The sequence below is a fragment of the Seriola lalandi genome, unplaced genomic scaffold (genome assembly GCF_002814215.2).
Source record: "Seriola lalandi dorsalis isolate HSWRI2012SDOR001 ecotype SW California unplaced genomic scaffold, Sedor1 jcf7180002054944, whole genome shotgun sequence".
In the NCBI taxonomy this organism is placed as follows: Eukaryota; Metazoa; Chordata; class Actinopteri; order Carangiformes; family Carangidae; genus Seriola; species Seriola lalandi.
In genome coordinates this window covers 253,599-280,145 of record NW_019525495.1, presented here as the reverse complement: position 1 = coordinate 280,145, position 26,547 = coordinate 253,599, and the positions used below count along the sequence as shown (strand labels likewise).

The window sequence follows — 26,547 nt, the reverse complement described above, 5'->3', positions numbered from 1 at the left end:
CACCAGATGAGTTTAGTAGCAGTTTTAATAGCACTGGTTCACAGAAAGCAGAAAGTCTGTTGTACAAATCACCTTCATTATAATTATATAATTGTATATTGTGAATCTGTGAGGTTTTAATCACACTGCCTAATCAGGAATGAATATACAACAGTTGGTTTACAAATATAGTTTTACATTCAGTTTCCAAACTAAGAGCTTATCTCTAAATATTAAAACCCTCTGAGGATGTGCATGAAGAGTAAAGTCAGCTCCAGGTGGTGTGACACAGAACTGAGCAGCTGATTTTCAGAAACATAAATACCTGTTAATAAATTAATTTAACAGATATAACATGTCCAGAATCCTTAAAGTCTCTTCACACAATTTAGAAGAAAAGATATTTCATCCAATGCACAAGAGACAGGTTAAAGGGTTTAGGTTGCAACTCTTATTTTGCAATCCCAACAAAGACTTAGATGGAAATGACAGTGTCTCTGCACAATATGAGCAACCTGAATCAAAATGTCAGATTGTATTTTCAGTTATATGATGATGTCTCTTATATTTTTATACAATAAAATGTGTATGTTTTTCTCATATTGTCCAAAATAAGAGAGAGACGACATTTCAGGCTCCCTGGAGAGGAAATATTTTTTTCACCCAGACGGTTAAAAGAGTCTTTGAGGTTTCTGGAAAAAAACAAAGTAGTTAAACAGAATCTGAATCAGCTCAGCTGTCATGGGTCATAAACAAGAGACTGACTTTTTGTGTGGGAATTAGATAAACTACCTGGAATATAAATAAATATAATCATATAAATAATATGTTAATCCACAAACATTGAAAATATTAGTGACAAGTTCTTGGCCTCACTTCAAATCAGAATCACTTTCTTTACGTTGGAGATAATTTTCTTTTTTTACTTTGTAAACTTTGAGGAGTTGAAATCTACAGTGTTCACACCTGCTCTATTGTGCTCATTCAATTACAGGTTTATTTCCCGAAATCAAGTTAAACAATTTTGAATCAGTCTGTGTAATAACAAATGCTGGTAAATCCAGTATTGGACTAACTTGTGACGTTTTAACTGTTGTTTGACATTTCTTTTTTCATTCTTCCGTCACCATGACTAAAATATTTGCACTGATCAGGTTCAAACGGTTCTCCTGAACTGTGTTTTGTATAACATATATATTTATTTATATCTGAGAAGTGCAGATAAAAACACAGGTGAGTGATTCGTTACTTAATGGAGCTACAAAGAGAAGGGAAGAAATCATGGGACAGAGAAAAGTTTGGTTCATCAGCGACAGGTTTAGTGAAGGAAAACGAAGCGAGGCCTGGTCGTTTCTTCCACTTGGACAGGTATGAAACTGAAACGTGACCTTTTGTTTTGAAACTTAAAATCCCAGAAGTCACTGAGCTCTGTAGACATTGATAAATATAGAAATTAGAATCAGTTTAAAACGTTTGCACAGCAACAGCCACTGAGGCTCATGGGTACTGGAGCAATTTCACATAAAAACTTAAATGAATCCTAATTTTGAAGCATGCTCATTAATAAAGGACCAAAAAGCTGTTTTAAATTTAACAGCAACATTTACTTAGTTCAGTGGTTCTCAAAGTTTTTTCACTTCAAGAACATATTGTGACACAAATTAGACCACAGACCCCATCTGAGAAGATTTTTGATTTTAGATGTTTTATAACAGACAGTGTTTGAAACCCAAGACCCAAAAATAAAAAATATATATTCTGTCATTGTGTTACTTATGGACCCAATTACGGTGAAAATAAAGGATTCCCCTTTTTGCTGGGGACCTCCTCAAGGACCCCTGGAGGTTCCTGGACCCCACTTTGAGAACCACTGACTAAGAGGAAAGTGCATATTTAAAAAAAAAAAAAAACAAAGGATCAGCAATCAAACCTAAAGAAAAAAAATATTTTAAATTACTTTTTAAAATTATTGTCCATGATTCAAACTTGCTAATTTTTTTCTTGTATATCCTCATCAATTGCTATAAACCTGATTGATTATTTTGTCAATAAAATGTGAGAAAGATGGGAGACGTGGAATTTCCCAGAGTCAGGTGTTCAAACTTCTGGTTTTAACTGAGCGACAGTGTGAAGTTCAGTTCACCTTCATATGACAAAAAACATCAAATCCTAAAATATAAACATGTATGGTCAATGACATGTTGGCTTTATTGTGGTAGAGACAGTGGGAAACTTTGTTTGGCCTCCAAATCTTTACACTATGTTGTGTTGTTTCCTTCAGTGCTGTTGTGATGTGAGATTGTTTTTGTCGTGTGTCTCTTTCCCTCAGATTGTTTGTGTAAATCATAAATCTTTACTTTTTGTTTCTTGTGTTTTGGTTTTCAGGAACATTGAGGCTTTTATTGTGAAAGGACACTTGAATTTTTAAATCTAAAGTGTAAAAATATTTCAGTTTTCTTTACTTGAGTGAATTCTAATCATAATGTCAAGTGTGGTCCCTTTACTCATCGGGGGAGCAGGTGTAGTCCTCCTCGTGGGCATCCAGTGGGGGGGTGCAGGGCGGAGGAGACGGGGACCGAGGCTCCTCCTCCTGCAGCTCCACTGAGTTCTCCTTGAGGGTGCTCCTCCGGCCGATGCTCCCTCCCATCCCGAAGCTCCTGATGCTGCCGCCGCCGCTGCTCCGAGGACTGGGGCTGCTGAACACCGCCTCCCCGCCACCACGCCTGGGAACACCCGACACATCAGGAGGAAGAGAAAGAGGAGGAAGAGGAGGGTCAGAGGGAGGTGAAGGACAGAGGAAGAAGACAGAGCAGAGAGAACTTGGTGGCTGGTTGCGAAGCGAGAATTAAAAAAAAAAAAAAATTAAAAGTAAAAAATTAAGCCCCTGAAATGTTTGAGGTGTAAACTGCAGGATCAGGACAGTGATGAGGAGACAAAGTAAGAAGCCTGTTGAGGAAGAAGCTCTGAGGACAGATCACAGATGTCTGAGGACAAGAGAGGAACAGGAGCCAGACATGAAAGGAGGAAAAGGAAATTTCAAATCACAAATGATCTTCAAGTTTAACAGTGTAAGTACAAAGAATCAGGGCTGAGTGGGATTTTTATCAGTGTAAAATACTTTGACATTTTACTTCAAAAACAAAGAGCGGAAAAACTCTGCCTCACTGTCCTGTTTTCAAAGTATTCAAAATACCTTTATTGTCCAAACAGATGTTTTTAAAGAATTCAACTACGTCTCGATTTTGAATTTGAACATTAATCAGTGGATAAAGTGAAGCACCAACTAAAAGAGACAATGTGTTAAACTTTTTTTAAGAAAGACTTCTTTACTTTTTTAAGAAGATAAAATGTATTTAACTGTAACTGTATTTGTTAATTTTATGAACTCTTGTCAATTTTTTTTTTTTTTTAATGTTTCCTTTTAGAGGCAGAAAAAAATTCTCCAAAACAAGCAACAATAAGCCGGAATTTAGTGAAATAACATTACAAGATGAATTAGATGTTAAATTTTGATCCAGTTTGATCTTCTTGACGTTTACATGAATGAATCTTGTTAGCCATGCTAGTAACGGAGCACTACTGTTTGTATTGTTCCCAAACAAAACTCACATACTATTGATCATTTTATAAGTTGCCAAAAAAATATGAAAAATGTTCAAAACAAAAGTCCCATTCAGTTTTCTCCTGTTAACATGCTCAGTGATCATGTTTGAGAAACTAGAACCACATGTTTTTCGTAAAGGTCCATATAGTCTAAAGGTCTCTGTCCATGTGTTGTTTGATTATAGATCAGGTCTAGGTTCTATATTAATACTGTGAAAGTATCAAACCCTCAGTCCACAGAGAAATGCACACAGCCTGTATTCAGAAACTGAGCCTTAAAACCAGCCGTCAGGACTTCTGTAACTTTGTGATGTCACAACAAAGCAGTCACCGCCCTCAGCCATGCCCCAAGCTCCGCCCACCTGGACCCAGCATCCAACCTTGCAGGATTTAGTCTCTCTGAGTGTTTTACTTGAAATCTGCTATATTTTTATTGGATCACTGAGAAAACAGTCAGCCAATCAGAAGAGAGGCTCAGAGCCTCCTCTCTTCTGATTGGCTCACTGACCTGTTGTTATTAGAGCTCCACAGAGAAGCCTGAGAGAGGAGGTGGAAAACTACACTTGAGATGGTTTTTGGTTCTTAAAACCACAAATACATGTATATCTTCTTATAAATCCACATTTCAAATAAAACACAGGAGCAGAGGAAAATACGGAGCTTTAAAACAATTGAATCAATTAATCAATTATAAATATTGTTGTCAAATAGTTTAAAGAGACCAACTCCTCAATTGATGGACTATTTGTTTCATCTCTGCTCCACCTGTCTCCACCTGTCTCCCCTCAGTCTGACCACTGTTACCTCAGTTTGCTCCTGAGCGATGACACCTCTCTGTTCATGGCGTCGTTGGCCTCGCTCGCCTCGTCCAGCTCCCTCTGCAGTTTCCTGCGAGCGGCCGCCATGCGCTGCGCCTCCTCCTCCGCCTCCTCCAGCTGATGCTTCAGCTGCTTCACCCGCACGTTGCCCTTCTCCGCCTGTGCAGCGCGGAAACAGAGTGGACGAGCCGTTGTTTTTACAGGTGAATGACTGAGCGTGTGATAAACGATGTTTTGGCGGGTGCCTGAACGCAGCAGTGTTACCTGGTCTTTGTATTGCTGCGCCAGCTTCCTCTCATCCTCCATCTGGATCGTCAAATCCTTCAGCTTCTTCTCTCTCTGACGCAGATTCTTGGCGTTGGCCTGGCGCTCTCTGCACAGTAATCATCATCATCATCATCATCATCATCATCATCATATTGAGTCTAATGCAAGATCATTTTCATATTCTCATACTAAACTTTCTTCTTTTTGTTTGGTTTGCTTGAATTTATTCTGCCAGTGTTCATACTTGTCACATTGTGAGTTGGAATGAAACCTTTGGAACTGAACTCCGTTTCCCATAATGCATCATTACCTGCTCTCTATCTCCAGCTGCTCTTCAGCCTCTCTCAGCTTGCCCTCGAGGGCGGCGATGGAGGACTTGAGCTTGGAGCGGCCCTGGCCCTCGATCTCCTGCAGCTTGGCCTTCAGCTCTCGGTTCTGCCTCTCTAGCTGCTGCCTGGACCCCTCCCTGCTCTGAGAGGAGGACCTCTCCGCCGCCAGCTCCGCCCCCAGCTGCTCCACCTGCACAGCACCAGAACCAGACTCTTAACACCACTTACTTAGACTTCTCCGGTCCGGTCTTCACCCTCTCTGCTCCACCCCAGACCTACCAGCTGCTGGCTCTTCCTCAGCCGGTCGTTGAGGCTCTCCACGTTGGCCTGCTCCTCCTCCAGCTCCTCCTCCAGCTGACTGATCTTAATGTCCAGGCGACGCTTCTCATCAGACATCAGTGACCTGAGGAGGAGGGGGAGGAGGATGGGGTAAAGGGAAGGTTGGAAAGTAAACATGCCCATTAAGTCCTTTTTATAGACTTTTCCACTCAGAAGAATTTATATTACTGCAGGAAAAAATTGAAAACTGGTTAAATTAAAAGTAAATTCCTTCTAAAGAGTTTTTACAGTTTGATTAGAAAAACATGTTGAACTGAACTCTGTCAACATCATAACAACCAGATAAAAATACAAATTACAATTATTTATTTATTCTTCTTACATTCTTCAATCAGTTTCTGTCTAGATCTCCTAGATTTTTCAGTGGATGTTCATGATCTCTAAACGATGATTCCACTGACTTTTCTTCCAGCGCCACCATCAGGCCAAATCAATCTCTTCACACACTTTGATCCAAGACAAGTCATCTTAACAACTAAACCACTTATTCACATCAGAGCTGTAAAGTAAAAGCTCTGAACCATGACTGTTGTGTCACGAATCAGCTCGCGCCTCCTTCCACCAGCTGACAAATCTCCTCTACAGAGTTATTTCATGATCCATATAACATGGAAACTTCCCTTGTGCAGAACGACACCTACTTCCCAGAGGAGTTACTGGCCAGTTCTTCATGCAGCTCGTCTCTCTCTGTCTCCGCCTGCTTACGAGCTCTCTCAGCTGCTGCCAACATCTGGACAGACAGACAGGAAGTTAAAAGTGAAATAAAGACGGTAAGAAACAGATGAACAGTTATCAGAGCGGTTGAGTGAGAGACAATTTCAGGCATCACAGAGGAAACACACACGACACATGGTCATGACTGATGTGGAAACAACTCTGAAGCTGAAGTGCTGCGATGCATCACATGACCTCACCTCGTGCAGCTGGACGATGTCGGCCTCCAGGACTTTGGTTCTGCGCTCAGACTCTCTGGCTGAAGCGAGCACCTCCTTCTGGGCTGCACGAGAGTCCTCCAGGTCCCTCCCCAGATCCTTCACCTGGCCCTGTGAGGAACAGAGAGGGAAGGGGTCATGCCGGGTTACAACTGGTTTTTAAATATACAGTATATGACTCACAATACGGGAGGCACTTTGCCACATTTTAATATACATTTATTTATTTGGACAAAGAAGATAAAGGAGAAGGCTTTAAGAGACAATGCCTCCACCTGACACAAGATGCTGATCATCAGTTTCCAAGAACATCAGTCCAGCTTTAGCTGCTTTACAGCTTCGATTTCCTCTCAACTTCAACTAAAAGTTGATGAAAACTAAAAAGACACAAATTGTCAAAGACACTGACCTGGATCTTGCGGAGCTGCTTAACCGCCTCGTCGCGCCCCCTGCTGGTGGCCTCCACCTGGTCCTCCATGTCCTTCAGCTCCCCCTCCAGCTTCTTCTTCCCGGCCGACGCCTGACCTCGCTGCTTCTTCTCCTCCTCCAGCTCCGCCTCCAGCTCACGCACCTGACAGAACAGTTCGTCATTTAGTGAACACATGAGGCCTGAGTCATAGTTTCTGATGTGACACCAGGGTGGGAGCGGGAGGCAGTAAGGTGATGAGGAAACGAACACCAAACATCGCCTCCTGCAGATGATCAGACCTTAAAGATAAAGGCGTAGCAGCTGTAGGTTGTACTCCACCTGTTTGAGGAGCTGCTTCCTCTTCTCCTCGCCCATCTCGTCGCGGGCCTGCAGCTCCCTCTCATGCTGAGCTTTCAGGGCCTGACTGTTGACCTCCAGACGCAACTTGGCGTCTTCAGCGACCTGCAGCTCGTCCTCCAACTCCTCCATCTGCGTCCTCATCTCCTCCACGATGGACTCCAGGCCACGCTTCGCTTTCTCCAGGTCGTGGACCTGACGGAGGATGGGGGCAGGATCAGATCAGATCATCATGTCATCCTCTCTAATAACAGGAAATCATTTGTTTCTATTTGTAATTTGTTTCTTACACTCTTTCCCACGTCGTCCTTGGAGCTGATGAGGTCCTCCATCTCGGCTCGGAGGCCCTTCATGGTCTTCTCCGCCTCCTCCAGGGCGTCCTGGTTCTCCTCCAGAGCTCTGGACAGAGCTAACACTCGAGTGTCCTTCTCCCTCGCCTCCGCCTCCGCTCGATCACGTTCCTCTGCAAACTTACAGGACACGGCTCGCTCCTCTGCCAGCATCTGACCAACATGAAGACGAAGGAGATCACGGGGTTATCACAGAGTGCAGGTCGAATGAACAGAGCGAAGAACTTCTAGAGTTAATTATACGTCTTTATACTTTCTGTATAATGTCAGTTGTATCTTTAATCCATTGGAGCTGCTGTAGCTCTGGTGGCTCTTGGACAGGAATAAATCTATTTATTGGCTTTCTCTCTCATCAGTCTGAAGACAGTTTGACCAGCTGACAAACATGAGGGTGATCATGTGCTGCTGAAAGGACATCTCTGCAGCCCTAAACAATTAAAAGTCCCATATTTTCCTCTTCTCCTGTGTTTTAAGTGGTGATCATAAGAAGATATATTTGTGGTTTTAAGAACCAAAAACCATCTCAGTGTAGTTTTACATCTCCTCTCTCAGGCTTCTCTCTGGGGCTCTAGTAACAACAGGTCGGTGAGCCAATCAGAGGAGAGGAGGCTCTAAATCACTCTTCTGATTGGCTCACTGTTTTCTGAGTGATCCAATAGAAATGTAGCAGATTTCAGAAAAAACTGCAAGGTTGGATGGTGGGTCCAGGTGGGCGTCCTGACGGCTGGTTTTAAGGCTCAGAATACAGGCTGTGTGCATTTCTCTGTGGACTGAGGCTTTGATACTTTCACAGTATTAATAAAGAACCTAGACCTGCTTTATAATCAATCAACACATGGCAATCTAACTTTAATATCAAGACAATTATGACAAAAAACCTTTCTGTAACACTTAGACGGACTGTAGCGTACCTGTAAAAGGAATTATTGCTCTACTGCCACATAAAGTAATTAATATGAAAGAAAAGTATCACACTATTTTACCATTACTTCTCTGAAGTTATGTGGGTTAAATCAAATTTCATTTATGGTGGGAATTGTCATTGTAAATCCTGGAGTGGATTGGATGATGGACACATCTGTAGCACTTACACCACTTTAAGTGTTGCTTCTGTGAGAACTGTAAGAATGCACACAGAGCCAAACACACACTAAAATATGCCTGGATCTGTCAGACCTGATCAAACTTCTTCTGCTTCTTCTCCAGGTTGGAGACGAGTTGCCTCTGGCTGTCCAGGTCCATGAGGACGTCCTCCAGCTCCTGCTGCATCCGGCTCCGGCTCTTCTCCAGCTTGTCGCAGGCCGAGGCCTTCTCCTCGTACTCGCCGTTGACCGCCTCCAGCTCGCGCTGCAAGCGCTTCTTCCCCTCCTCCAGCAGCTCCACTGCCCCCGACGTCTCGTCCAGCTTCTTCTTGTAGTCCGACAGCTGGCAGAGGGTGAGACAGTGAGGGCTTAAAGTTTGTCATGTTTCTACAGGGCGTCCCAAAAGGTTATAGGCTACACAGTTGTGATACCGCTGATTTATTTGAAGCCTTGTCTGAAGTTACTGACCTGCATGTTGAGGCTGGAGACCTGCCTCTCCACGGCCCGTTTGGCCTCAGTCTCCTCCTCCAGCTGCTCCATCAGGCTGTTCCTGTCCTCCTCCATCTGACGGAGACGTCCCGACACATTCAGCTTCTGACGGGTCTCCTCTGACAGCACCTCCTGGAGGAGGAGGACAGGGGGGCGGGAGGAGATGTCAGTCGGTTGGTCCAACACTTATATCTCAAAAAGGAGTGAAAGTTTCTACAGACATTCATAGTCTCCAGAGGATGAATCCTGTTGACTTTTATGATCTATGAAGAGTTGCTAGCATGGCTGTAGACTCTAGTCCTGTTTACCCTGACACTACTGGACCAAAACCCACAAGATTAAATCCGGACTGACTTCAGAAGGTTGGTAAAGTAAGTTAAACACCCGACTAATGTTCCTGTGGAGGAACTGTATAATCCACTGCACTTCAGGTTAATAAACTGGTGTAACTTTACTGTGTCTCTCACCTGTGCATCCTGGAGCTGAGAGGACAGACTGGAGACGTCTTTACTCAGCTTGATGTTTTTTCCCTCCGCCTCATTCAGCAGACCCGTCACGCTGTCCAGCTCCAGCTAGCAGAGAGAAAGAGAAGGAGAGGGATTGAAAGAAATATTCAGAGAAAGGGACAGACAGAGGTAAGACGTACAGTTTTATCCTTCACTCTCTTTAGACCCTGTTGCCTCAGATTTCCTCCAATGATTTGTTTTAGTTGTTGATCTGGCTCCATTCAGCAGTTCCAAACATCTGACAACTGTCTTTCATTTCAACCCTGATGCTGCATCTTGCTGCTCTTAAAGTCTCCACCTTTTGGAAACATTCTGTATAACTGTGCTTTATGTCACAGTTCTTTTTGCTTTGCCTTTGTAAATCATTGAGTAATTTAATAAACATACAAACAGTATCTGACAGTATCAATGCATTCATATTTTGAGGACTCACAGTCATCTTGGAGACTTTCTCTCCCAGCTCAGTCCTCTGCCGTTCGCTCTCGTTGAAGCGTGAGTGCAGGTCGTTCAGCTGACCCTCCACCTTCTTCTTCTTGTGCTCCACGTCCTGTTTGGCGCTGGCCAGGGATCGCAGGTCAGCGCTCAGATCTGCCGACTCCTTCTCCAGAGCCTGCTTGGCTTTCTCCAGACCAGCCCTCACCTGTACATACAGGTGTGTATGAGAGAGTCAACCAATTGAATTGAATTGGTTGAGGAGGGCTGAGAATGACACACTTTTAAAAAAATATATATATTTGATGGCGTTTAGTTTGATGCAGAAAATGTGTGTGTGTGTGTGTGTGTGTGTGTGTGTGTGTGTGTGTGTGTGTGTGTGTGTGTGTGTGTTGTGTGTTGTGTACCCTCTTGGCCTGCTCCAGCTGCTCACTAAGCTCCTCCACAGCCTGACTGTGTTTCTGTCTCAGATCCTGGATTTGAGCCTCGTGGCTCCGCCCCTCATCTTCCATGGCTTTCTTCAACATGGCCACCTCCTGCTCACGCTTTGCCCTGTTGACCACATACACCAACAACAACATACACACACACACACACAGACATCGGATCACCACAACACATCCATCAGTAACATGACTTACAGATTTTGGCGATCAGCTTACAAACTCTGCTGTTATGCAGATGATACATCTTCTCAGAAAGAAGCATAGTGCGATTAACAGGCGGTTTTTATTATTGTTCAACACAGACTAGATCATTTAAGATTGGTTCCAAATGAAATAAGTTATGTTGTTTAGAAATTCGTAGAAAAAAACCCAAAACCTTCCACCTGTCACCTCCAGTTCGGAGGCAGAGATTGAGCAACTGTCACACCGCTGCTTTTTCCGTTATTGTCTTTTAGGCCTCATATTATACAGCTGAGGAAAATACAGAAGATGAACCTTTCAAATACAATTTTCTGTTTGAATCTGCTTTCTAGTTTGTCATAATTTAAGTTTTCTTTGTCAGGATCCAGTGTTTATTTTTGCAATACTCATTTTGGCCACAAAAGGCTGTAGAGTACAGTGGTAAAGAAATAGTAGGTACATGGAGAAATTAAAAATCACTACCCAAGTCTAAATAGGACTAAAAGCATTAATGTTTTTCCCAGATGATTTCTAAATTTTCCATTTCCATTTTTAGTCAGGAAAAATCCTGACTAAAAATAAAAAAAAACTTTTTGTGACCTTTTCCACAGGCTTTTGTGGCCTAGAATGAGTGTTATCTTCTCCTTTTAAGGCCTGTTTATACAGTTTGTCTTTACGCTGCCTTTTGTTTCTTCATCTTGTCTTAATGTCTTCTGTGTTATGTACATTTATATACATCATTTACATACAGTATAACATAACATCTACTGTATTTGTCTGTGCTGAAAGAGTGATTCCTCCTCCGTTGGGTTTCTCCTTTTCTTTTTCAAACATACAGTGGTGTCATCGTTACAACTGAAAATGAACATGATCATTTGTGTGCGGATCCATCAGACGTCACGTCAGGATACTTATAGATCATACAGACCTAAGCTCCTGCTGCGCGGCGGTGGTGTCCAGACTGTCCTCCAGCTCAGTGCGCAGAGCGTTCAGCTCCTCCCCAAGGTCCCGGCGCGCCGCCTCAGTCTTCCCCCTGGCCGTCCTCTCTGCCTCCAAGTCCTCCTGCAGCTCTGAGAGCAGAGCCTCCAACTCCCGAATCCGCTTCACCGCTGCCCCGTGGTGATTGCTCTCCTCCTCCAAGCTGTGGACACACACACACACACACACACACACACACAAAAGTGCAAATAAATTTTCTAAACTTTTAACATCTAATTTCAGGAGTTTCATTCTTGTCTGTGTGGAAATGTCTCTGAGTGTGAAACAGCTTTCATGACACCTGTGATACTGTAGAACACTGTGTTGTGTTGTGGGGTGTGACCCCTCTTACCGGGCCTGCGTGGCCTGGAGCTCGTCTTCCTTGGCGGCTAGCTGGGCTCGCAGCTCAGCTAGCTGGGCCAGGAGGTCGGCGTGCTGCTCCTGGAGGTCGGCCAGCTCCGCCTCCACCTTCCTCTTGGCCTTCTCCATGTCCTGACGACCCTTCTCTTCCTTCTTTAAGCGAACTGGAAACGTCAAACAAAAAGGATATAAAGAACAAACCCCTTCAAACAAAAGCTTATCTTCAGTTTTTATAGAGGCATTTTGGGAAAACAAAGGATTAAGCTCATTTGGTTTCCCTGTAATTAATATTAATATCCACTTTTACAACCCAGTAAATTTGAAGGCTGTAAAATGATAAAGATTTTAAAAAAAAATATTTATTTAAATTTAGCTCCACCCCTGGGCTAGCGCTTTAACTTTTCTATTATAGATCTTATGATGTGTATTTTGTTAACATGTATAGTATGGAGTTTGAGTTCCGAATTGTACATTTTTGATTTATCAGCTGTGTTCTTCTGCATCTAAACACAGGTGAATGGAAGATAGTAAAACTGAAGGGAGGCCAATAAAGACAGGAGTGAGACATCTGCTGACTGACCCTCCAGGTCAGAGATCATGGACTCGTGCTTGGCCTTGAGTTTGGTCAGGTTCTTGGACTTCTCCTCCTCCTCGGCCAGGTTGGAGCTCATGTCAGCCATCCTCTCCTCCAGAAGCTTTCGCTCCTACAAACATCAGAGGGTGTGAGTTTAGTTTAAACTGTGAATGAAACACTGAACCACACCAGTACACAACCCTGCTCCCCTTCAGACCTTCAGCAGTTTGTTGTTCTGGTCCTCCATCAGCAGGATGTCCTCCTCCAGCTTCTTGACTTTTCCCTCCACAGCCCCTTTCTCCAGCTGCAGCTTCTGCCGAGCGTCCTCCTCCTCCGCTATGTGGGCCTCCATCAGCTGCAGACAAACATCGTGTCTGTGGTTAAACACTAAAAGTCAGCAAATACAAGAGACGCGTGGAAGAAGTGTCCACCTGTAGCTGCTGCTCCATGTCCTTCTTCTCCTGCTGCAGGGAGCTGCTGCGGTCCTCCTCCTCCTCCAGCCGGGCCTCCATCTCGTGCAGCACCTCCTCCAGCTCCTGCTTCTTGGCCTCCAGTCTCACCCTCATCTCCTCGGCCTCAGCGCACAGCTCCGTCTCCGCCTGCAGCTTTGACTCCAGCTGGGCTCGCTCCTCCATCAGCTACAAACCCACACTTTAGTCATTTCTGGAAATATGTTTTTTTTTTTTGCATAGAAAACAAGATGAACACCTGCACGTGTCTCACCTGGGTGTGTCTCTGGCTGACTTCCTTCAGCTCGGCCTCAGTCTTTGCTGCCACTTCTTTCGCCGCCTTTAGCTCCTCCTCCTTCTGACCCATTTCCTCCTCTTGTCTGGTAACCTGCAGCAGGGGCTTCACCTGATCCACGGACAGACACATCACACATCCACAACTCAGATTTGGTTTCTTTTGAATATTCAATACAAAGATTTTCAGAGTAAAAGTCATTACACACCAAAACTAGAATGAACCGTCGGATGAGTGAGAAATGAAGAAACTCTTTGTAACATGTAGCATCAGTAACTCTAACAAACTGCACATTGGTGAGTGTGTGTGTGTGTGTGTGTGTGTGTGTGTGTGTGTGTGTGTGTGTGTGTGTGTGTGTGAATGTGTGTAACCTTAGTAAAAAGCCTCCACCACTGCCAGTTCTTGAGTTTCAGGTAACAGGCGCAGTTTCTCTGGATGACCTTCATGGCGCTCAGCTGCTGCTGACGTTTACTGAAAGCTCTAAAAACACACAAATAAGAAGATCCAGATGTCAGTGTGTGTATATATTCATGTGTGTGTATAAATTATTAAAGGTCATTTTACCACTATCACGTGGTTCAAATATCAGTCGAGCTGTTCCTCTTACTTGCGGGCCAGGAAGCCTCGTGCTTGTGCCTGGAAGGCGATGATGACGACGGTGAGTTTGAGGTCTCTCTCCTCCTCCAGCTGAGCCAAAACTCCCGTCCTGAAGAACATCTTACTCTGACCAATACGGTACAGGTTAGGGTCCAGATCCAGGTGCTTTACCTGAAAGGGAGGGGGAGAGAGGAAGAAGCAGTGGAGTTAAACCTCTGCTTTTTACAATTCCATTCTCATGATCCACCTTTATATTAAATTCAAATTCATCCTCTCAGCTTTCACTCTACGACTAAATGTCTGCAGGTCTGATTTGGATCATGTCTGACCACCACTGGGATCGTGAACTGGATCAGCAGTGATGTGTAACACAGGAAGTGTTCTTGCATCCAGCTCACCATCAGACAACACGCCTGTTTCCCGTCCATGAAGCCCTTAGGGATGGCGTTGGCAGCCAGAATCTCATATCTACAAACAACACAACAACAGTGTCATCAAATACAGAGTCGCACAAACATGCAACATACTTTATAACACAAGCCATAACACTAAACTACCAAAATGGTGAGTTGGGATGATTAGAAAGAGTTACAACTATGATTTATACCAGACTTTGAGAGCTTGAACTCTCCTACTTAATGGTAACCACAACAAATGTAATCTATATTTTATTTAATCAGGAAGTCACATTGAGAAAAGAAAAATAAAATAAATAAACAACAGAAAGAAATATTAATTGCAGAAATACAATTTTCCAGTGATTTAAATATACATTCAGACATGTGTTCATATAAACAGGTGGACATGTGTTCAGAGTGTATTTTTAAATGCTTTTTAAGATGCACAGCCAGGTAAACAGTAAGATGATGACATTAACGCTCATAACTGCACATTAGAAAATAGATTAAGTAAAACAATTACACTCTAAGTCAGTAAGACTTCTAATCAAACGTTTGGACTGGTATCAGTGTGTCGAGTTTCCGTCTGTTCTGCAAGTTATTCCAGACAAATGGGGCGTGATATCTGGAGGCTCTCCTGCCAAGTTTAATAATAATAATATCAATAAGTACAACACGGCAATCGCTAATGTGATTATTACAAATAATAGTAACATCAGGATTTAATATTTTTCTGGGATGGGCAGATCAAGCAGACTTGATTGTAGACTAATATTTGATTCTTTACTTATAGTCATAGTCTTCTATGAAATGCTTTGTTCTTCCAGCCAATTAAGTCCATTTTACTTTGAGAGAGTTCAGTGTGTTTGCTGCCCCCTGGTGGTCCCAATCAGGAACTGCAACACTGCAACTAAATTCATGGCTGACACATAGTATAAGTATAATGCTGATATTATAATTTACTGGAAGAAATCAGACACTGCAAACATTAGTACAGAGATATGAATACTATTATCGAGTCCTCTATAACAGTACAAAGCCTCAGACGGCCGCTCACCTCTGTCTGAACTCCTGGAACACGATGCGGTTGGGGAATCCCTGTCTGCAGATTCGAATGCCCTCCAGCACCCCGTTACACCTCAGCTGCTCCAGCACCAGGTTTGAGTCCATCTTCCCAGACTGCAGCAAACCAACAATCACTGAGTGCACCGTACATACAGACACAAGTCACCTACAGACCGCAGCTTGGCTTAAGCAAAACAACATACCCTCTTCTCGTGGTTGGGGATGATGCAGCGGACAAAGTTGGGCTGGGTGTTGTGCAGCGTGGTCATCAGTTTGCCCAGCGACTCTTTGTACAGCTGGCCCACAGTGCGGAACATGCCCTTCTTGGATTTTGTGGAGGTGGGCATCGAACTCTCTGACATCTTGGTCATGGTCTCCAGACCCACCACTCGATCAGCTGACAAGTGCATCAAATGAGATTTACAGCTCATGTTATTATCCCGACTTCAGATATGAGGTGAAACATTGTGATAAAACAAAGTGAATGAGAACATGTTGCCCCCTCACGGAGGACTGACCGTCTTTCCACAGGTCCTGGATGAAGTTGCTGGAGGAGTTGTTGAGCAGAGCCGTCACATTGTCATTCAGAGGATCCATGTTCTTTGTCAGCCAGTTAGCTGCATTATAGTCGACCTGGAAATATAAGAGAAGTCATATTTCCGTTGATCATAAAGACTAAAAAGTTAGTAAAACATTTACAGGACATGGCTTAAGAAAAGTTTTTATTGTCGACAAATGCCATGAAAAGACCATAACCAACGATGTGTTTGTAGTAGGTTTGTAGATGTGATTTTTGTCCTCACCTTTCCAGCGTAGTGCAGAACACTGAACATCAGTTTATCTTTGTGTTGTTTGGGTTTGGAGAACTTAACGTGACCGGTGTGCGTGTTCAGCAGCTTGTCCACGAAGGAAACATCGGTGGCTTTGGGGAACCAGCACTCCTCGTCCAGCAGGGCCAGGATACCTGGAGGGTTGTTCTGCAGGACACAGAAGGACACAGGGACTCCGTCTGAGATCATATATTATCATTGTTTCCTGTTGCAATTACCCCCCACGCCTCACTCTGGTCAGTCCAAGAGCACCAATTTCTTCCCCTTGACAGGTTGAGTTTGTTGAGCACAGTCAGGTTTGGATGTTTAGACAGATACTAGCAGAGGTACAGGTTAGCATCAGGTTCTGGGTCTTGTTACGATACAAGATGTTAGGTATGTTGGATCAAAAATCTATTAATCTATTTATCAAACTCCTGGTTTAAGTAAAACATGTCATGTGCTGTATGTGCGGTTGCAGCCCGTCCTGACCGGCCTCTCGATGAGCTCGATGCAGGGCTGCAGGTCCAGGCCAAAGTCGATGAAGTTCCACTCGATGCCCTCCCTCTTGTACTCCTCCTGCTCCAGGACGAACATGGTGTGGTTGAAGAGCTGCTGCAGACGCTCGTTGGTGTAGTTGATGCAGAGCTGCTCGAAGGAGTTGTCCTGATGAAGAGGCACAATCAGCGAGTAGAAAATTACATGGATATGATGAAACTAACAGTCTAGTATTTAAATGTTTGTTTTGAGTAAATGCTCACCTCAAAAATCTCAAAGCCAGCGATGTCCAGGATGCCCAGGAAGGAGGACGACTGTCTCTTACTCTTGTCCAGGGTCTTGTTGACCCTCGCCAGGATCCAGCGAAACAGACGCTCATACATGGCTTTAGCCAAAGCCTCTATTGCGAAATCAGCCTGTGGGGGGAGGTCGGGTGAGGGGGAGGCGGATAGAGGTAAAGGATGGAGAGATTGAGGGCGACAGGTTAAAGCCTTATGATTCATTCTGGGAAGTTTTGGAAAGTGGTGCAGCAGAAGGGATCGACATTATACCAACCAATTCTTTAGGTTCAGAACATTTCAGATTAAAATATTCTACAATGGCTTTTATTTTTCTGTGTTTAGAGGTTTGGTTTGGTTTTACCTGCTGCTTGGTCTGAGCCTTCTGCACCACCTCCCTGCCCACTTTGATCCGGGGGGTGAGGATGGCGCGGGTGAAGTCGGTCACATTGATGCCCTGCAGGTGACACACCTTCTGAGCAGCTGGGGTTGATGGGACGGGATTAAAATGAGACAGAAGTGGTCAGATGACGTGAGCTGGAGGTGAATTTACAGGAATGGTTTCTGTGCGTTTTAAAATGGTTACCGGTGTTGTCGGGCATGGTCGCCTGCTCGCTGTTCCTCTCCTTCTCAAATTTGATGTTGCCCAGCTGGAGCACAGTGGACACCACCTTCAGCATCCCTGCGGAGGAGGAAGAGGAAGATGAAAGTAGGAAGTAAACATTAAGTGTTGTTAAGGTAAGTGTTGTGATGCGGTGTGTACCCAGTCTCTCCTCCTCGGTGAAGCCCATGATCTCCATGGCCTCCAGAGTCTCAACAAACATCTCATCGTCCTCCTGACCAGGGATCTCCACGTGACCCGCCCTCAGGAAACGGTAGCTGTTGAAGTCCTCCAGCAGCAGCTCCTCTACACACACACACACACACACAGTTTTTTTACACTGTGTTTCTATATATTTCTTTATTTAAAAGTTTTAGACATAGAAACAGTTACTGTTGATGCCAGGTGGCGACTGGTAGAGACACATCATCTCTAAATATTTGAGCTCTGTCTGACTGCCTTGTTAAACTAGATAAGCTCATTAAATCTTAAAGAAAGAGCAGTGTTTACGTTTGTTCTTGTTGATATCTAAGCTGCTCACCTCTTGTCTTGTCTTTGGCTCCTGCCACCATGTAGTAGAAGATGTGAAAAGCTCTCTCAGTGTTGGCCTGACGAATACAGCGAGACTTCTCCAGGAGGTCTGAGCAGGTCAGGAGAGGGTTAAGCAGAAAACCAGGTCTGTTCTCACTTCATTATTTCAAGCAAAAATGTCTTTTGATGTCATATTATCTGGACATATAGTTTATTATATTTTTTTACTTTATATATCAGAGTTCAACATTTGATCTCCGTAAAGGATACAGGTGTCAATATTTGCTCCAACAATGTAGCCAGTCACATCAAAGTTGAGCTTGATGAACTTGCCCTGTGGACAGAGAATGACAACAACAGCTCAGTGACACAGTTTATAACAGTGGAAACTAAAAGTGTGAGATTAAAACGCCTACAAATCGTGAGGAGTTGTCGTTCTTGATGGTTTTGGCGTTTCCAAATGCCTCCAGGATCGGATTGGCCTGTAGCAGCTGCTTCTCAAGCTCCCCCTGCAACCCACAACAAGGTTATACATCTGTTTATCCATCCATCCATCCATCCCTCTTTTTTGTATATATGTATATCTTATACTCACATAGGCCAGAGATCCTGCCTGCTGCTGCTGTTGCTGCAGAAAAAGAAACCGGAACACAAACTGGTTACAAACCCAGTAAACACTCAAACTGTTTTGTCTTAATTTTTTTTAAACTGCTGCATTTAGCATTTCCCATGTGCAGAGGCTACAGTCCTCGTTGCAGTCGGCCCCGGTTCGAGTCCCGCATAGGACAAGCCCTTACCTGCATGTCATTCCCCCTCTCTCTGCCTCCCCATTTCCTGTCTCTCTCTACTGCACTATTAATAAAGGAACAAAAAGCTCGAAAAAAAAAAATCTGAATACCCACATGACAGCTGAAAACGCAGCAGAACAGCGGGGTCAGAGGTCAAGCAACAAATCCACCACAGATAGTTCATCGCTTGATTTAATGCAGCTCAGAAAAAAGCAGCTGGAACTTTTAATCAGTGTTACAGAGGATTTATGGGAAAGATATGAAGAAAGCTCTTCTCTATTAACAGCATGTTTCAAGTTTGTAATGTATGATTCTTCATTTTTTCAGTCACAAACCAGCAGCAGCAGCAGCAGCAAGAGAAGCACAGACAACAAGAATCCGTCCTCACCTTGGCCACAGCTGCAGCGACTGATTCCTGTCACGTACAGTAGAATGTGTGCTTTAATATTTATACATTTTTGTTGCTCTTCACAACCTTGGAGAGTCGCACAGTAAAATCTATAACAGTTCATTTCACTTTAAAATGTGGAATATGGGGCTAGAACTGACATTTTGATATTGAAAATAACATTTGGCATTGAAAACAAACCCTGACAAAAGGAAACAATGGCACTGAAAAAGTTTTATTGGAAAAAGGTTGAACTTGTGTAAACTATTGCCCAGACATGCGGTGCTGTCAGGCGTCTTAGTGTAAATAAATGAAGCGCTCCCTGCTCCCTTCCCCTCAAGGCCCCCCCCCCCACTGTCTAAACCAAAATGGTAACACTGAAAAAATAGTGACAGCATAAAGAATAACTGTCACTGAAAAAAGACAGACATGAAGAAAAAGTCTGAAGATTGACATTGAAATACATCATAATACAAAAAATATCAAAATCAAATCAAATAATATTGTAAGATTGTAGTTTGTTTTTAATGCCGTTGTTTTATTTTCCAGTGAAACGTTTTTCAGTCTCATTATTTATCCCAATGCCAATACAACTATTTCAATGCCATTGTTTCCTTTTTCAGTTCAGGTTTTGTTTTCAATGCCAAATTTTATTTTCAACGTCAAAATGTCACTGTCACTGTTCTACCCCCATCGTAGTGAAACAGCATTTATTACGGCGTCAAACAGAACCTCAGTAAATTTTTCCAGTAAAGCATGTACAGGTTCAAACTGAGCTTGACACACATGTAATATATCTGTTTGCTAAAAATCAATATTAGTTTTCTTCCTCATCATGCGTCTGACCTGAAGAGTGATGGTAAAGTTCAGGTCAGCTGTAATTGTGATTTGTGCTTCATTATTTTCACATGTAGAGATTTAATTAATTGACAGAGAACAAAAGTCCAATATTTATAGATTTGAAATATAAACAGTCATGGATGAACGGTAGAATTATCACAGGCTCGTAGCAGACTTCGTTTAGAGCGAGATGCCATTTTTATGGAATTAGTAATCCTATTTTCTTTTTTTTCTTTTATATTTAGCTGTGACTGTGAGGATCCAGTCTGTCTTTATACATCTCGGTGAAGTGTCTGAAAGCTGACGATGTTTCTACTCACTGGGTTGACATCTTTTTTGCCCTTGTGTGAGGAGGCGACGACGGCCAGGTACTGAATCACCTTCTTGGTGTTTTCGGTCTTCCCTGCTCCAGACTCACCACTGGGTGACACAGTGGAAGGTGAGAGAAGGAAAGGGGTGAGGAGAGAAGAGAGGGTGTTCGAAATGGAGATGGGACGGGAAAAATAACTTGTTAACTTGTTCAGATTATTTGTTTCAACTGAAGCTGCTGTTCTGTGACAACATTCAGTTCATGTAGAGTGGAAAAGGCTGGAATTCTAATAATTAATCATTTAAGTAGTTTTTTCAGCAAAAATAGCAAAAGTTTCAGGCCCAGCTTCTGAGATGTGAATATTTGCTGGTTTTCTTCTGTGATAGTGAACTGAGTATTTTGTGAAACTGAACTCTTTTTCAGTGTGTAAGCTTGGGATTCAGGAAATCATGACACTGTATAGACATATTGATTAATCAATTATTAAAAAAAAAAAAAAAGATATATTGATACATAATTCATAGTGCCACATATTTTTCATGATTTCATTTTGGAGACTCAAAAAAATTCCCCACAATGTAGATCATTAAAGTGTTAATGCTTGGTACTTAAAGGTCCCATATAGTATAAAGGTAGATGTCGATGTGTTGTTTGATTATAGATCAGGTCTAGGTTCTATATTAATACTGTGAAAGTATCAAAGCCTCAGTCCACAGAGAAATGCACAAAGCCTCTATTCAGAAACTGAGCCTTAAAATTAACTTTGTGATGTCACAACAAAGCAGTCAGTGCTCTCAGCCATGCCCCAAGCCCCGCCCACGTGGGTCCACCATCCAACCTTGCAGGATTTTGGTTTTACTGAGTGTTTTACCTGAAATCTGCTATATTTTTATTAGATCACTCAGGAAACAGTCAGCCAATCAGAAGAGAGGCTTTGAGGTTTAATTCAATTCAATTTAATACTTAGCATGAGGCCTGGGGTAGTTAGAGTTAGGCTTAGTGTGAGTCAGAAGTGATGGAAACATGTTTGTGTGTGCTCACATGCATGTGCAGTGTGATGGAAAAAGGTTAAGTATTGAAAGTTTGACTCACGTGCAGAGAATAGACTGATCCTCACGGTCTGTGGAGAGAAAGACAGAGAGAGAGAGAGAGAGAGAGAGAGAGAGAGAGAGAGAGAGAGTGGTAGAGAGAGGGATGTTAAAATAGGGGAAATAATGTGAGCTGTTGACTGAGCTGAACTCGTTACTTGAAGCTGAACGGACCAAACATGAACTCTGAGGCGGAGCCGGCCGCTTCCCTCTGACACCGGAGCAAACGAATCGGAGATCTCGCTCTAAAGGGAGATTAGCCTCCATCGCTAATATCGTCTAAAAATAGCAGGTGGATGCAGGGGCTCCATCGCGGTAATCTTGCCTTGCTGCTCCATGTATGGCCATTTTGGAGCTGAATGGAAAGTATAGAGGTGTCCTGAGGTCAGCACTGGAGCCTCCAGAGAACACGCTCCGAGGCTTCAGTCAGGAGGCCGCCGCTTAACTCTCAGTTAGTAACAATGTGTTTGCTGTTTCATAAAGTACTGAAAACTCTGAGCTTTGACCAGTTATGCTTTGTTGGCACATTTTGCTGTAATGCCACTGTTTCTCCCTCCTGATTTGTATAATAGCAGCAGCAGGGCACATTAAACACATGAAATATGTGTAGTTAAAGATAAAACTAATGAATGATAACAAAAAGGCAACAGTAGAGGTCATAGTGGAGAAGGAGAAAAAAAAACAAACAGGTTCACGTCTCCTTCACTGAATTTCTTATGTTTCCTAAAAACTGAGCCACAGATTTACGCAACGGCACAACACAACCGTTTGTTTGTGTGGAATATAATCAACATCTCATTAATTCACCCAGATTACATACAAATACCTGACCTACAGTCAGGGCCGGTACCACTTTGATATTTACTCTTGCGCGTGAAGTGCAGGCTCGCTGGGGGGGGGGTTCATGATCGCTGTGACTAAACTACATTACCCAGAGGAGCCACAAGGAGCCTGTTGTGAACAGGACATTATGTCGTGACTGGACCCTTTATTTCATTTAAACAGAAGCTGAACTCTCTGCACAGATATTCAGTCAGTCGACCCTCCTGTCTGTGCTGGACTGTGCTGATTTTATTTAAATGATCCCCCATCTACTCGTCAGTCATTAGATGTTGTGTATCATAAAGCTCTGAGGTTCATCACAGGAGCATAGGTTGACCTCCCCCCTCTCTTACATTCTTTATATGAATATTTATCTGCAAATCTCTTGCAGGAAACAGTCTGTAAATGTTACAACCTCTTCTGACTGCAACAGTCTGAAAGTTCCCAGATTTAGAGCAGAGCTGAAGGTGAAAGGCCTTTCAATGTTCTGCTCCTCTCACATGAATGAACTGCAACAGGAACCGACAGGAACTCAGTTCTTTGACACCTATGATCCGGAGATTAACATTATCCCATTTTCTGTTCAAATGGATGTGTTACTGGTTCAGTCCAAACTCATCTTCTTTTACCATTTTATCTTTAACTCTGATTTGTAGTTTATATGTTAAATGTGACTTGGCTTGATTCCATTTTGTTATTCAAGGCTTGTTTCTATCCTTTTACCGATTTATCTTTATTTCTTATCTGCAGAGTGTTTGTCTAAAAGTTTTTCGCACAGTAATATTTTGTTTTATTGTCCTGTGTTCACAGGACATCCACACAAGAGAGAGTGCAGCTGCTGTCATGGGACTACCATGAATATATACAAGTTGACTGACTGACTGAATGAATGAATGAATGAATGAAGGAAGGAATGAAAGAATTAAGTATAAAAGTTTTAAATGTCATTTTTCAATACTGTGAGCAGCACAAATTAAATTTCATTCAGCTCCATGATCCAGTATGAGATCAAATAAAATCAGAGGTATCTACATGGCAAAACAACACTACAGAAAAGTGCAGGAATATCTTTTCTCTTTCTTTTAATTTGGGTGAACTGACTGTCCACTGTCCATAACAAACATGAATATTAATTAATTCTATAAAGAAATCAGGTGTGAAAAACCTCTGTCAACAGCCTGATATTGACAACATGCAGGCACAACACACACACACACACACACACACGCACACACACACACACACACACACACACACACACACACACACACACGCACACACACACGCACACACACCAACACACACACACACGCACGCACACACTTGTATGTGTGCGGTTACCTTGCATCATGTTCCTGTAGGCGTTGTCTGTGATGGAGTAGATGTGCGGCGGCACCTCGTGGCGTTTCTTGCCCTTGTACATCTCGATGATCTTCTCAGAGTAGATGGGCAGCATCTTGTAGGGATTCACCACCACACAAAAGAGACCAGAGTACGTCTGTGGGAGGGCGAGAGAGGACACTGAGAATCCACATCGCTTTACATCACCAAGTTAGAACAGTTAGGATCTATCTGGTTTGTTGGAGTTAAATACACTGCTGTACAGTGGTGATTTTATAACCTCACAGATTCACTGTTGTCTCCTGGAATGCTGTTGTCTAAATCACATGATTTTCCAGGAATCCCAACACTAGCACAAACCTCACGTGTGAGAGATCATCATCTTGTAATCTAGGTTCATCCAGATAACCTCAGGTCTGCTACAGTGGTCTCACCTATTTGGTATAAGCCAGGTTGCTCTCAGTTTGGCTCTGTCCCTCTCTCTCTACTATAAGTCTGGGGCCAATTCGACACAGCAGGTTTAGTGAAAACTCTGAGTTTTCATTTCCGTAAAGGTTCTGATTGGTTGACTGTTGATGACTGCTGATTCTGGGTGATCTAATAAAAACATAGCAGATTACAGGTAAATACTAAAAACCAAATCCTGGTGGTGGCTGCTTTGTTGTGACATCACATAGTTACAGAAGTCCTCACGGCTGGTTTTAAGGCTCAGTGTCTGAATACAGGCTGTGTGCATCTCTCTGTGGACTGAGCGCTATGATACTTCCACAGTATTAATATAGAACCTAGACCTGCTTTATAATCAAACAACACATGGACATCTACCTTTATACAATATGGGACCATTAAACTGAGATCACTTTAACTCAGTCACTCACAGACAGTGCTCTCTGTCCTTCAAATATTAGGCTACACATGATGGATTCATCCTCAGCTCAGAATAAAATTGAAACACTGTCTGTCTGTCTAACACTGAGACTCTGTGGACATGACGATAGCTGTCAGGTCATCAGTCAGTTCCCCTGCACTGAAACATTTAGCCTTTATTAATCACTATGAATAATAAAAGACACATGACATTCTGATCTATGATTAATCATTTCTCATGTCATCTTGGAGACTCTGAATATTTAGAGTATATATATATATATATATACGTAGAGTGAGGATTTTAAAATCTAGATTTAGCTTATTAAACATATTAACTTTAGAGTGTGGGACTCCACATAGTTACAGCTCATGTCCAAAGTTCAGGGTATGAGATTTTTTTTTTTTTTTGGCTGCTCTGAGACCGTCTGCTCATATATGGACTGGAGGGACTGGAGGTCTTAACTTGCAGTGATCTTCATGGCCGTCTGTATTAGATGCATAATCTTGGATTTTAATTTTTACATCCTGTACCTTATTAGACTTTGAAAGACTGACTGAACAAATACAAACATAAGCTGTTGATCCTCCAAGTACATCCTAAGTCTAAGTAGAGAGCAGAGTCTGAACACAGTCCTTAAAACAAGGACTCTTCCACCTGAATGTGGAGTTGGCCTGCTGACCTCGGATCAAGTAGCTTCTTTTTAGTAGAGTTGTTCTTATATTAAGTCTGACATGTTGATGTAAAAGTGCTGCGGTTTTTCTTTTTCCACAGACAATTTGAAATGTTCTCTTCTTGTTAAGGAGGAGCACTGAGGTCATCACAGTGTCACTTTGACTTTAACTCTCATTATTTTACATGTGAGTTATCCAGAACCAATGGTAGGCAGACCTTTAGACAGGAACACACAAAGTCGATCAATGTGCACTTTTAAAAATGCTTCCTGACCATGAAATATTCACTTTGTATTTGAACTGCTGACATTGAATTGACGGTTCATTTGTTCGGACTGGAATCCACTAACTGGATTTTTCTGTAGCTCTATGTTCAAAGGATAGAAAAGGACAATTCATCATTTTTAGTCAGTTCTGTTTGATGTTGACTTGCTTTTAAATAATTTCACTTTAAACACATATATGGTAGTGACGACTTGTATACACCTCGACTCCCTCCTCCCATTGTTTGCATAAAGTGTTTCCGTCTATTTTACTTGCTCAGACCTTGTTGAGATCCTTAAGTCAATAATGTCAAACACAGTTTGACTATTTAGAACCTAAACAGGCCACAGATCCCCAATAAAAGTCCCCCTTTGTGTGGTCCTTCTCTGGGTTTAGACTTATGTTAGCTTTAGGTGATCATGGTCCTCACAGACATGTATGTATGAGTGAGTGTCTCACATAGATCAGGCTGGAGAAGTATCTCTCTCGCAGGTTGTGGAGGACGGAGGCTTCGTTGAGGAAGGTGAGGGCGGCCATGTCCTCCACTTTGCTGAACTTGGGTGGGTTCATCTTCTGGATGTCGTCCTTGTTCACCGTCACTTTGTGACCGTTGGAGAGCTCCACCAGCACCTGCAGCACAGCGGCAGTATACAGTATGATGACATTCACAATGTCAAGTGTACTTTTAGTGTAAATGGACACATTAACCGTTTAGCAGAAGCTCATAATCTGTGTGCTCATGAGATTTTTCCTGTTAGTGAATAAAGAAATTAAGGGTTAGGGTTAGGGCTTCTTCTGTTCTGGATATTAAATGGTTAAATACTTGTTTAAAAGTACCTGCACTAACAATGACATCATCAGGAGTACATTACCTCATCACCCTTCTCCTCCTTGATGCTGGCCTGCTCGAAGCCCTCCCTCTCTGACGGGACCCACACCATCTTCTTGGCTGCCCAGTCGGCTTGTGCCACGCCACTGTTGCGAAAATCGTTTTCCAGAAACAGGTACTTCTGGTCCTCAGCAGCCGGGTCAGCCATGTTGGAAATCTCACTGTTAGGAGCTGGTTGGATCTGTGCTTCGCAGGAGGCAGTGGTGGCAGAGTCGATCTGTGGTAGTTCAGAGGTGGTTGAACTGATGTCCGAATCGTCACTGTCGACTGGTTCAGCCTCTGGTGTGGTGATGGGAGTCAAGTTGACCTCTGACCTCTTTTCGA

General features: G+C 43.0%; 1 protein-coding gene across 1 annotated transcript; it reads right to left on the bottom strand.

Moving 5' to 3' along the window:
- Nucleotides 1-7: 7 nt before the first annotated feature.
- Nucleotides 8-26,547, bottom strand: LOC111644857 (uncharacterized). Its single transcript, XM_087170288.1, has 42 exons — nt 26,207-26,547; nt 25,794-25,964; nt 23,529-23,685; nt 21,370-21,397; nt 20,273-20,387; nt 18,547-18,579; nt 18,368-18,460; nt 18,222-18,285; nt 17,962-18,060; nt 17,583-17,726; nt 17,406-17,501; nt 17,184-17,302; nt 16,805-16,957; nt 16,536-16,709; nt 16,038-16,211; nt 15,753-15,867; nt 15,438-15,631; nt 15,227-15,348; nt 14,170-14,239; nt 13,782-13,942; nt 13,546-13,654; nt 13,154-13,285; nt 12,862-13,068; nt 12,648-12,785; nt 12,437-12,560; nt 11,849-12,020; nt 11,447-11,659; nt 10,300-10,444; nt 9,894-10,100; nt 9,422-9,526; nt 8,934-9,086; nt 8,560-8,808; nt 7,324-7,536; nt 7,016-7,228; nt 6,677-6,838; nt 6,250-6,378; nt 5,977-6,065; nt 5,276-5,399; nt 4,978-5,186; nt 4,665-4,773; nt 4,387-4,559; nt 8-2,702 (listed from the first exon to the last, which is right to left on the bottom strand). Exons 1-42 carry the CDS (start codon nt 26,369-26,371, stop codon nt 2,480-2,482), a joined length of 6,045 nt encoding a protein of 2,014 aa, XP_087026414.1. The 5' UTR covers nt 26,372-26,547; the 3' UTR covers nt 8-2,479.